The sequence below is a fragment of the Haliotis rufescens genome, unplaced genomic scaffold (genome assembly GCF_023055435.1).
Source record: "Haliotis rufescens isolate VD_foot unplaced genomic scaffold, xgHalRufe1.0.p SCAF_10, whole genome shotgun sequence".
NCBI lineage: Eukaryota > Metazoa > Mollusca > Gastropoda > Lepetellida > Haliotidae > Haliotis > Haliotis rufescens.
This window is the reverse complement of record NW_025963780.1, coordinates 31,139,483-31,152,110: the sequence shown is the minus strand read 5'-3', so window position 1 is coordinate 31,152,110 and position 12,628 is coordinate 31,139,483. Positions and strand designations below refer to the sequence as shown.

Here is a 12,628-nt window from a genome sequence, read left to right as displayed (position 1 = left end):
CCGTGTTTGCCACTAGGACGATCTCAAACCCATACATTCGTGTTTGCCACCAGGACGATTTCCAACCCATACAGCCGTGTTTGCCACCAGGACGATCTCCAACCCATACAGCCATGTTTGCCACCAGGACGGTCTCCAACCCATACAGCCGTGTTTGCCACCAGGACGATCTCCAACCCATACAGCCGTGTTTGCCACCAGGACGATCTCCAACCCATACAACCGTGTTTGCCACCAGGACGATCTCCAACCCATACAGTCGTGTTTACCACCAGGACGAGTTCCAACCCATACAGTCGTGTTTGCCACCAGGACGAGCTCCAACCCATACAGCCGTGTTTGCCACCAGGACGAGCTCCAACCCATACAGCCGTGTTTGCCACCAGGACGATCTCCAACTCATACATCCGTGTTTGCCACCAGGACGATCTCCAACCCATACAGCCGTGTTTGCCACCAGGACGATCTCCAACCCATACAGCCGTGTTTGCCACCAGGACGATCTCAAACCCATACAGTCGTGTTTGCCACCAGGACGGTCTCCAACCCATACAGTCGTGTTCCCCACCAGGACGATCTCCAACCCATACAGCCGTGTTTGCCACCAGGACGATCTCCAACCCATACAGCCGTGTTCACCACCAGGACGATCTCCAACCCATACAGTCGTGTTCCCCACCAGGACGATCTCCAACCCATACAGCCGTATTCACCACCAGGACGATCTCCAACCCATACATCCGTGTTCCCCACCAGGACGGTTTCCAACCCACCCAGCCGTGTTTGCCACTAGGACGATCTCAAACCCATACATTCGTGTTTGCCACCAGGACGATTTCCAACCGATACATCCGTGTTTGCCACCAGGACGATCTCCAACCCATACATCCGTGTTTGCCACCAGGACGATCTCCAACCCATACAGCCGTGTTTGCCACCAGGACGATCTCCAACCCATACATCCGTGTTTGCCACCAGGACGATCTCAAACCCATACAGTCGTGTTGGCCGCCAGGACGATCTCCAACCTATACATTCGTGTTTGCCACCAGGACGATCTCCAACCCATACAGCCGTGTTCCCCACCAGGACGATCTCCAACCCATACATCCGTGTTCCCCACCAGGACGATCTCCAACCCACCCAGCCGTGTTTGCCACTAGGACGATCTCAAACCCATACATTCGTGTTTGCCACCAGGACGATGTCTAACCCATACATTCGTGTTTGCCACCAGGACGGTCTCCAACCCATACATTCGTGTTCACCACCAGGACGGCCTCCAACACATACAGCCGTGTTCCCCACCAGGGCGATCTCCAACCCATACAGCCGTGTTCCCAACCAGGACGATCTCCAACCCATACATCCGTGTTTGCCACCAGGACGATCTCCAACCCATACATCCGTGTTTGCCACCAGGACGTTCTCCAACCCATACAGTCGTGTTTGCCACCAGGACGGTCTCCAACCCATACAGCCGTGTTTGCCACCAGGACGATCTCCAACCCATACAGCCGTGTTTGCCACCAGGACGATCTCCAACCCATACAGCCATATTTTCCACCAGGACGGTCTCCAACCCATACAGCCGTGTTTGCCACCAGGACGATCTCTTACCCACACAGCCGTGTTTGCCACCAGGACGATCTCCAACCCATACAACCGTGTTTGCCACCAGGACGATCTCCAACCCATACAGTCGTGTTCACCACCAGGACGAGCTCCAACCGATACAGCCGTGTTTGCCACCAGGACGATCTCCAACCCATACATCCGTGTTTGCCACCAGGACGATCTCCAACCCATAAAGCCGTGTTTGCCACCAGGACGATCTCAAACCCATACAGCCGTGTTTGCCACCAGGACGATCTCAAACCCATACAGTCGTGTTTGCCACCAGGACTTTCTCCAACCCATACAGTCGTGTTCCCCACCAGGACGATCTCCAACCCATACAGCCGTGTTCCCCACCAGGACGATCTCCAACCCATACAGCCGTGTTCACCACCAGGACGATCTCCAACCCATACAGTCGTGTTCCCCACCAGGACGATCTCCAACCCATACAGCCGTATTCACCACCAGGACGATCTCCAACCCATACAGCCGTGTTCCCCACCAGGACGATCTCCAACCCATACATCCGTGTTCCCCACCAGGACGGTTTCCAACCCACCCAGCCGTGTTTGCCACTAGGACGATCTCAAACCCATACATTCGTGTTTGCCACCAGGACGATTTCCAACCCATACAGCCGTGTTTGCCACCAGGACGATCTCCAACCCATACAGCCATGTTTGCCACCAGGACGGTCTCCAACCCATACAGCCGTGTTTGCCACCAGGACGATCTCCAACCCATACAGCCGTGTTTGCCACCAGGACGATCTCCAACCCATACAACCGTGTTTGCCACCAGGACGATCTCCAACCCATACAGTCGTGTTTACCACCAGGAGGAGTTCCAACCCATACAGCCGTGTTTGCCACCAGGACGAGCTCCAACCCATACAGCCGTGTTTGCCACCAGGACGAGCTCCAACCCATACAGCCGTGTTTGCCACCAGGACGATCTCCAACTCATACATCCGTGTTTGCCACCAGGACGATCTCCAACCCATACAGCCGTGTTTGCCACCAGGACCATATCCAACCCATACATCCGTGTTTGCCACCAGGACGATCTCAAACCCATACAGTCGTGTTGGCCGCCAGGACGATCTCCAACCTATACATTCGTGTTTGCCACCAGGACGATCTCCAACCCATACAGCCGTGTTCCCCACCAGGACGATCTCCAACCCATACATCCGTGTTCCCCTCCAGGACGGTTTCCAACCCACCCAGCCGTGTTTGCCACTAGGACGATCTCAAACCCATACATTCGTGTTCCCCACCAGGGCGATCTCCAACCCATACAGCCGTGTTCACCACCAAGACGATCTCCAACCCATACATCCGTGTTTGCCACCAGGACGATCTCCAACCCATACAGCCGTGTTTGCCACCAGGACGATCTCCAACCCATACAGCCGTGTTTGCCACCAGGGCGATCTCCAACCCATACAGCCGTGTTCCCAACCAGGACGATCTCCAACCCATACATCCGTGTTTGCCACCAGGACGATCTCCAACCCATACATCCGTGTTTGCCACCAGGACGATCTCCAACCCATACAGTCGTGTTTGCCACCAGGACGGTCTCCAACCCATACAGCCGTGTTCCCAACCAGGACGATCTCCAACCCATACAGCCGTGTTCACCACCAGGACGATCTCCAACCCATACATCCGTGTTTGCCACCAGGACGATCTCAAACCCATACAGTCGTGTTGGCCGCCAGGACGATCTCCAACCTATACATTCGTGTTTGCCACCAGGACGATCTCCAACCCATACAGCCGTGTTCCCCACCAGGACGATCTCCAACCCATACATCCGTGTTCCCCACCAGGACGGTTTCCAACCCACCCAGCCGTGTTTGCCACTAGGACGATCTCAAACCCATACATTCGTGTTCCCCACCAGGGCGATCTCCAACCCATACAGCCGTGTTCACCACCAGGACGATCTCCAACCCATACATCCGTGTTTGCCACCAGGACGATCTCCAACCCATACATCCGTGTTTGCCACCAGGACGATCTCCAACCCATACAGTCGTGTTTGCCACCAGGACGGTCTCCAACCCATACAGCCGTGTTTGCCACCAGGACGATCTCCAACCCATACAGCCGTGTTTGCCACCAGGACGATCTCCAACCCATACAGCCATGTTTGCCACCAGGACGGTCTCCAACCCATACAGCCGTGTTTGCCACCAGGACGATCTCGAACCCATACAACCGTGTTTGCCACCAGGACGATCTCCAACCCATACAGTCGTGTTCACCACCAGGACGAGCTCCAACCCATACAGTCGTGTTTGCCACCAGGACGATCTCCAACCCATACAGTCGTGTTGGCCGCCAGGACGATCTCCAACCTATACAGCCGTGTTTGCCACCAGGACGGTCTCCAACCCATACAGTCGTGTTCCCCACCAGGACGATCTCCAACCCATACAGCCGTGTTCCCCACCAGGACGATCTCCAACCCATACAGCCTTGTTCACCACCAGGACGATCTCCAACCCATACAGTCGTGTTCTTCACCAGGACGATCTCCAACCCATACAGCCGTGTTCACCACCAGGACGATCTCAAACCCATACATTCGTGTTCACCACCAGGACGATCTCCAACCCATACAGTCGTGTTCCCCACCAGGACGGTCTCCAACCCAATGCATACATTCGTGTTCACCACCAGGACGATCTCCAACACATACAGCCGTGTTCCCCACCAGGGCGATCTCCAACCCAATGCATACATTCGTGTTCACCACCAGGACGGCCTCCAACACATACAGCCGTGTTCCCCACCAGGGCGATCTCCAACCCATACAGCCGTGTTCCCAACCAGGACGATCTCCAACCCATACAGCCGTGTTCACCACCAGGACGATCTCCAACCCATACATCCGTGTTTGCCACCAGGACGATCTCCAACCCATACAGTCGTGTTTGCCACCAGGACGATCTCCAACCCATACAGTCGTGTTTGCCACCAGGACGGTCTCCAACACATACAGCCGTGTTTGCCACCAGGACGATCTCCAACCCATACAGCCGTGTTTGCCACCAGGACGATCTCCAACCCATACAGCCATGTTTGCCACCAGGACGGTCTCCAACCCATACAGCCGTATTTGCCACTAGGACGATCTCCAACCCATACAGCCGTGTTTGCCACCAGGACGATCTCCAACCCATACAACCGTGTTTGCCACCAGGACGATCTCCAACCCATACAGTCGTGTTCACCACCAGGACGAGCTCCAACCCATACAGCCGTGTTTGCCACCAGGGCGAGCTCCAACCCATACAGCTGTGTTTGCCACTAGGACGATCTCCAACCCATACAGCCGTGTTTGCCACCAGGACGATCTCCAACCCATACAGCCGTGTTTGCCACCAGGACGATCTCCAACCCATACATCCGTGTTTGCCACCAGGACGATCTCAAACCCATACAGTCGTGTTGGCCGCCAGGACGATCTCCAACCTATACAGCCGTGTTTGCCACCAGGACGGTCTCCAACCCATACAGTCGTGTTCCCCACCAGGACGATCTCCAACCCATACAGCCGTGTTCCCCACCAGGACGATCTCCAACCCATACAGCCGTGTTCCCCACCAGGACGATCTCCAACCCATACAGTCGTGTTCCCCACCAGGACGATCTCCAACCCATACATTCGTGTTTGCCACCAGGACCATATCCAACCCATACAGCCGTGTTTGCCACCAGGACGATCTCCAACCCATACATCCGTGTTTGCCACCAGGACGATCTCCAACCCATACAGCCGTGTTTGCCACTAGGACGATCTCCAACCCATACAGCCGTGTTTGCCACCAGGACGATCTCCAACCCATACAGCCGTGGTGGCCACTAGGAAGATCTCCAACCCACACAGCCGTGTTAGCTACCAGGAAGACTAATCGCCCCTAAACACAATCAATTGATAACCTTTTTGTGTATGCACCAGACTGGAACACTCGCGCCGTTCAAACACGCGAGCTCTGCGACCATAGAGTGTTGGTGGTACAGTGATAAACAGAGATTTATTTTAATGTTGTTTAAACTACAATCAACTTATGGGGAAAAAAATATTTTTTCCTTTCTCATCCTGCGCTATTACGAATGCAGTGTATGTGTTTTTAATTCCTTTCAGGGGTCTTTAGACAAATATGAGCACCACTGACAAGACGTGATATAATATCTAATCACTAAAAGGTTTTAATCTTAAAATAGTCACGCCGTGTCTACATTTCATATCCCAGGGAGATCACGTAGTAGTACGGATCCCAAGTAACCTATGCTCGTCGTTGCCAAGATATATAGGAGGGGTTGTGTCAGGCTTCATTATTTACTGGCGACCGTGATTGCTTGGAAACTGGTGACTGGGGTTATATCCCTTTTGAATGATAATAAAGAAAGATATACAACACATAGGGCATGTCCAGTAGTGAATAAGCGCAGGTCTTAAAATGTAAGCACAGCTGACGCTGCACATACCCGGCTGAGACGTTGATATGCGGTAAGACTTAATATTTGTAATATTGGAATAGACTATTTAGACACAAAAGAACTCATGACTTGTCCTCTTGTCTTATTTTTGTTTTTCAACCCAGCGTGAGAAAACCCATCTTAATTGTTGCCTTTTTCATAAGCATATTAAGGCTGGAAAATAGGTCAACTTGAATGATATATTATTGTGAGCAGGTCACGGCAACCTTTCCTCACAGTAATGACTGTATAGAACACTCTTTTTATATATCAACATTCAGAATTCTAAGTCGACACTGACAATGTTTGTATTATTTTGTTGTACTTACACTCGGTATCTATATCTTTTAGAGGACCTAGGCACCGACAACACTCAAGGTTTTTGTTGTTGTTTTTTGTTTGGTGTGTGTGTGTGTGTGGTTGTGTGGTTGTGTGGTTGTGTGTGTGTGTGTGTTGGGGGGGGGGGGGGGGGGGGGTAGAGGGTAGGTTGAAGGGCAAGTGGAGAGCCTATGGTGTTTGAAACAGACATATGTGGTAAAACCTGTAGTATATTTCCAAGTATGTTCTCAAAGAAATGGTATTTTCCAACAGAAACTATACCCCTGGGGACGAAGAATGTGATAAAGTGGTTGCAGTGTGTTGTTACAAAAGGCGTTATTCTCGCCAAAGCGACATTCAGGGTAAAATATAGATTTTTCGCGATAATCATTTTCACTTTGGTAGTCAGCACAGGATAATAGAACATCAACGCCAGAGAACAACCAGTCTCGATTATCCGCCGAAACCGATTCCTTTTAGCGTGAAAGGCAAAACAGCGGCGAAATTCATATGAATGGATAACTAAAAATCAGTGATGATACTAGGTGCTCGGTAGGACTATTTACAATCCTTAAACAAACGCCAGCAGCTTAGCTCTGTCCGACTTTACTGCTTTTCACACCATACATAAGTATTTTTATTACACATATTATTGACACATCTTATGGCTTCATCAAAACACAAACATTGTTAAAACACCAAGGCATGTGAGTGAGTGAGTCACGCTGAAACATAATAAAACATCCCCATTTAGAAACATACACAGAGAGAGTTAATTTCAGTGCAAATAAGCCTTAAACATTGATTGTTTAAGAATGACATTAATGATAAGCGATTATTTTCATCGTGTTGTAATAAAATTGTAAATATAAAACATATTTGTTATTCCTATCATATGACATTAAATACGGAAACACCGGATGAAAATAATAACCAATCATATAATGTCATTCTCAAAATGATCAATGTTAAAGACTTATTTTCAGTCATTGAAGTAACTTTAGTTGCGTATGAATACAATGTTTAATATATAATGCCAAATCATTTGAAGCCATGTTTATCTGCAGAAACACCCATTCGTCGGGAACCTCCTTTCTAAACCTCCTTGGGAATGCCAGTCAGTAATTTAGTGCTCAAGCAGACAATGCATCGATATATGGGGCTTGTAACCAGTTCCTGCTAGGTGATCTCATTTGCATATTTATCGGATCGTGAGTTTAATGGATTGATATATCGCATCGATAGCACTATCCAGATAAATGAATATATACACCCATAAAACCAAATCGACGTCACGCTGTGATAGTTTGGCCTTATCCACAGGGAGCCATACACACTCTCCATCCCGGTTATTGTACCAGCTTGAAGACCGTAGCTCAGTACGTATGTACCAATGGTGGTTTTATTGAGTAATAAACTTGTGTGTGTTGCCTCTTTAGTTGGAAATTAATTGCCGATGCTGCCTTCTTTTTGCTGGTTGTTGGCCCCTTCCTGGTAATGGGCATGTAGTGTTTTATTGTGTGTGTTTTGCATTAAGTAGAGGTACTGGTACAGACTAAGGTGGCCCTTGGACATCAGCTTACCGAATCAGAGATGCTACTTTCAAGTGGTTGTTAGTCCATCGTCATTTCACTGGTCCAGGGAAAGTTGACCTTCTGTCCAATGTGTGGGTATCAATAGTCGACAAGGACAAGGTGTCACTTTTGATAAGGACTCTAGTCTTGTACAGTCAAAACTAACAGTTTAAGGTTATAGAACAATTTTATGGTCAATACAACAGAGTCTCTCTCTCTCTCTCTCTCTCTCTCTCTCTCTCTTAAATATCGTATTCGACGTAATAAGCGACCCGCTCTAATAAGCGCCCATTAGCTATATTAGCTAGTGAACAATCCCAATTAGCACCCCTTCCGATTGATCAATGTACACAAGACTTATTTATTCGCATATAATAGGCACTCGTGTGTTATATGCACCTTTAATTATGGGCAATTAAATTCTGGAAAAATATATCTGTTGTATATAAACATTTCAGGCTGTCAGCATAAACCATGACATTTATCCTGTAACTCTGTTTTTTTTCACCAAAATAATATTCTAAGAAGAGCTCCCTATTTCTAATTTTGAGAGCGCCCTGGGCGCTTATTACGTCGAATATGGTAATTGTCAAAAAGAGTTAATATCTCATCAATAATCTATGCATAGACAGACATTAAGGTCACATGCTCCACCCACTCCTCCCATGCTCGAAAACGATCTCTGAAGTTCCACCACAATACCATATATGTTTATGAAATATGACCAGTGTCAGTTGTTATTCTTTGGGTTTGCAGATTCTTCAACTTCACATAGAACGGGTAACTGATCAGTGTGAAATATCTTCTCTGCGGGTCTGTGGACGTTAATAGTCGAGGGATCTCTGCCAAACATATGTGATCAGGATGAACAGGACAGCAGAGCGAAGATTAGCACTTAATTTCCTTGTACGTGCAGGAAAGGATTTGTCCATACTGGATGACGATGGTAACAACTTCCTCCATATGACCTGTCTTGAAGGAGATCTAGTGATGATGGAGTATGTCCTTGCAAAGGACATCTTTGACATCAATAGTAGGGGAAAGTATGGAAGAACCTCTGTTATGATAGCAGGAATGAAAGGACGTAGACATATGCTGGACGTCCTTGTAAAGAAAGGATGCAACGTCTCATTACTAGATGATGACAAAAACAACATCCTTCATCTGGTCTGCAGTGAAAGTGATGTTGAGATGGCGAAGTGTGTCCTCTCATGGAACATCATTGACATCGACAGCAGAGGAAAGTGCGGTATGACACCAGCGATGATGGCAGCAGTGTCAGGGTGTAGAGAACTGCTCATCCTGCTTTTGCTAGAAGGAGCTGATACATCGCTAATGGACGATCGTGGTAACACCGCGTTCCACTGGGCTTGTACAGTAGGAGATGTTGAAGTGGTCCAACACTTCCTATCGATGGGCAATGTCGACATCGATGGTCCTGGACAGGATTCATGGACACCGGTAATGATGGCTGCTGGGAAAGGACACAGAGGAGTGTTTTCTTTACTAGTGGAAAAAGGATGTGATTTGACGCTTGATGCTGGTGGTGCAAGTATCCTCCATGCAGCCTGCACTGGGGGAGATGAGGAGATAGTGGAGTATGTCTTGTTACAGGACATCGTGGATGTTAACAAAAGAGAGAAGACTGGGAGGACACCCGTGATGATTGCAGCCGAAAAGGGACACAGAAAAGTATTTGAAGTCCTTTTGAGTAAAGGCATCGACATGAAACCAGAGGTTGATGGCAATAGTACCATTCTTCACATAGCCTGTGTTGGAGGAGACGTGGGGATTGTAAGCTCTATCCTTTCACTTGGCACTGTTGACATCAACGGGAAGGGAATGTATGGGAGGACGCCTGCGATGATTGCAGCCGAGTTTGGACACTGGCGAGTGTTTGACCTGCTTTTCAAAAGACAGTCTGATATTTCCATCAACGATCATTTCGGCAACAGCTGCCTTCATGTGGCCTGCCTTAGAGGCCGCGTGGAAATGGTCAATTATTTGCTCTTTCACCAACTTTGTGAGATTAAGGCCATCAATAATCAAAGTTTAACACCAGCGATGATGGCAGCTGCAGGACAACATATGTCCGTGTTTCATATTCTTACATCATATGGCATCCTAAGCAATGTATTGTTTACCCAGTGAAAATAATGTTGAGAAGTAATGGGAGATGTAGCGATATGCATGCTGAACAGTGATCAAGGGGAAGCTATATATATATGAAACTCCAGTTTTCTCTGTTGGTGAAGAAAGTGAACAGCATCTCATTTTTAGATTTGGTTTTCTGAACGCAAGATCTGCAAGTTTAACAAATGATAACGCTCCAGCAATGTGTGATTTGACAGATAATAATAATGTTGATGTCCATGCGATCACAATATCGCAAAACACAAACTTGTCCTAGCTGGCTACTAATTCACGCTCCAAGGAAAGTTAAAACGTGGAGGTGTATATTGTGTTGTACTTTTTCAAACTATCGACTGCAAAAGTGCTACTGGTTTGAAACCTGCAGTTTCTTTCAAGTTACGTACGCTGAATTTGAATGTGTGCAATCAAAAGTTGCTTACTCAGGTTGGGTAAAGACCACCTGCAACAGGACTTGTCAGATTTGACAGATGAATTAAAGAACTCAAATGGAAAAGTTATCATTTGTGAAGATTTCAATATCCACGGTCATAATATTAATGACAACTGTTAAGGTCACTGTTGGTATCAAAGAATCTTGTTCAGCACATTCTGTTTCCAACATAAAGTAATGGACACAAGATCGGATTTACTTATCACAAGATCGGATTGGTTGCACTTCTTGAACATTATACATGATAACTTGGCACTGTTTGGTCATGTGTGTGCAGTGGTTACAGTAAATATAACCTAACTATGAGATAAACCTGAAATAAGATGTCAGAAGTAGGAAGTAGACGGATTTCATCTTGTTCCCACAGGATGTGCACTATCGATGTTGTTTCGGGCGATCTTTTAGAATCTGTCAGTATTTACAACAAGCAGTTTGGTGGGATTCTAGACAAGCATGCTCCACCAATGAACGTGAGGTGTCCGACAGCCTCGTTGTCAGATGAGATAAGAAAGGAGAAACATCAGCGCCGTCAGTTAGAGTGAGTGAGTGAGTGAGTATGGTTTTACGCCGCTTTTAGCAATATTCCAGCAACATCACGGCAGGGGACTCCAGAAATGGGCTTTACACATTGTACCCATGTCGGGAATCGAACCCGGGTCTTCGGCGTGACGAGCGAACGCTTTAACCACTAGGCTATCCGACCGCCCCCCGTCAGTTAGAGAGACAATGATGAGAACTAACTTGACAATCCATAGACAGCTGCTTTCAGTATCACGTGATATGTTAACAAACTTATCGATAAAACTAAAGCATCACATTTCAAAACAGGTATAAAGGAGAGGCTACAACACAGACAGAGATCTGCAGTGCAGAAACAGTTTGCTGTTTGGGAAGAAACAAAGGCTTCTCCCCTCACTATAAAATCTCCAACCAAATCATGTTCCTGTGCAGTCCAGACATATGCGACCCACGCTTATTGTTTAGCTAAAAACGCTGCTCCAACTTTCCTCGTCAGCTACAGTCATACATGCATCTACAGTTTAAAAGACTCACAGTATACCGACTCCGAGCCGACCATTCCTTGTTTTAGCCTCTTAATGTCGAGCTCCAGACAGGTTAACAACAAGTACCATCTTTTAACGTCTTCTGGTATGACACGGCCGGGGATCGAACCCCTGACCTTCCGCTCTCCGGGCGGACGCTCTACTTCTAAACGGCCTCCTTAAATCTGAGGAACATCGGTCGAACTGAACATGACACAGACAGTCAAGATAAAAGTCCAGGCATGCTTGATCTCATGTCGGGACCCCTGTCATTCCTTTATGTATTGAGCACCTCAGCAAACCACCAACAAGTTTCATAGAGCACAAAGTTCAGCTGCAAAACTCAAGAGTGGGACAAATAATTATGACCAAACTCCAATCTGGACCAAAAGCTGGACCACTACACTCGAATGGACTCGAGACTCACATTCAAGTATAACTGTCTTTCGCACGTTCATGAAACGTCTCAAAACAGCTTTCTGCTGCAAAGCCTTTGACTGAGCGCCTTTGAGCAAATGTTTGAACAGAATTTATTAGATTTAGGTTGAAATATGATTAACACATTTTTGTCAACTCACAATTGTCTCAACTGCAACTGTTTTTTGTTTTGTTTCATTCTGATTAATTTTTTAGCCTTTAAAACTATTGCTGGGAGTTGTTTATATATGATTGTAACCATGCATCTACAGAGTTTGTTTCATTCCCATTTGAACTGTGGTTTTAATTTTATTGTAAAATGTTTTTGTATCATAATAGTCTTTTGTAATCGGTTTTGTTGCTTTGAGTTTTAAAATCAACACCGCAAATGGATAAGATGAATTAATCAATCATTGTCAACAAGAAATCTGTCCCAACAGGACAAACAATATCAATGGCATCCTTTGAACCTCGCAACCTTTACACTATCATCTCCCAATGGTTGATTCAATACTGTAAATCTGCACCATGTGCAAGTGACACACTCACATTTTTTTCCAGACCAAAACAAACAAA

The 12,628-nt window shown here is 47.1% G+C and overlaps 1 protein-coding gene across 1 annotated transcript; it reads left to right on the top strand.

Moving 5' to 3' along the window:
* Positions 1-5,937: 5,937 nt before the first annotated feature.
* On the top strand, positions 5,938-12,379 carry LOC124135116 (serine/threonine-protein phosphatase 6 regulatory ankyrin repeat subunit B-like). Its single transcript, XM_048389443.1, has 2 exons — positions 5,938-6,147; positions 8,765-12,379. Exon 2 carries the CDS (start codon positions 8,873-8,875, stop codon positions 10,157-10,159), a length of 1,287 nt encoding a protein of 428 aa, XP_048245400.1. The 5' UTR covers positions 5,938-6,147; positions 8,765-8,872; the 3' UTR covers positions 10,160-12,379.
* The last annotated feature ends 249 nt before the right edge of the window (positions 12,380-12,628 follow it).

Bases quoted from the DNA above. Each gene is read 5' to 3' on its own strand.
- LOC124135116 (XM_048389443.1), top strand. From the start codon at position 8,873: ATGAACAGGACAGCAGAGCGAAGATTAGCACTTAATTTCCTTGTACGT.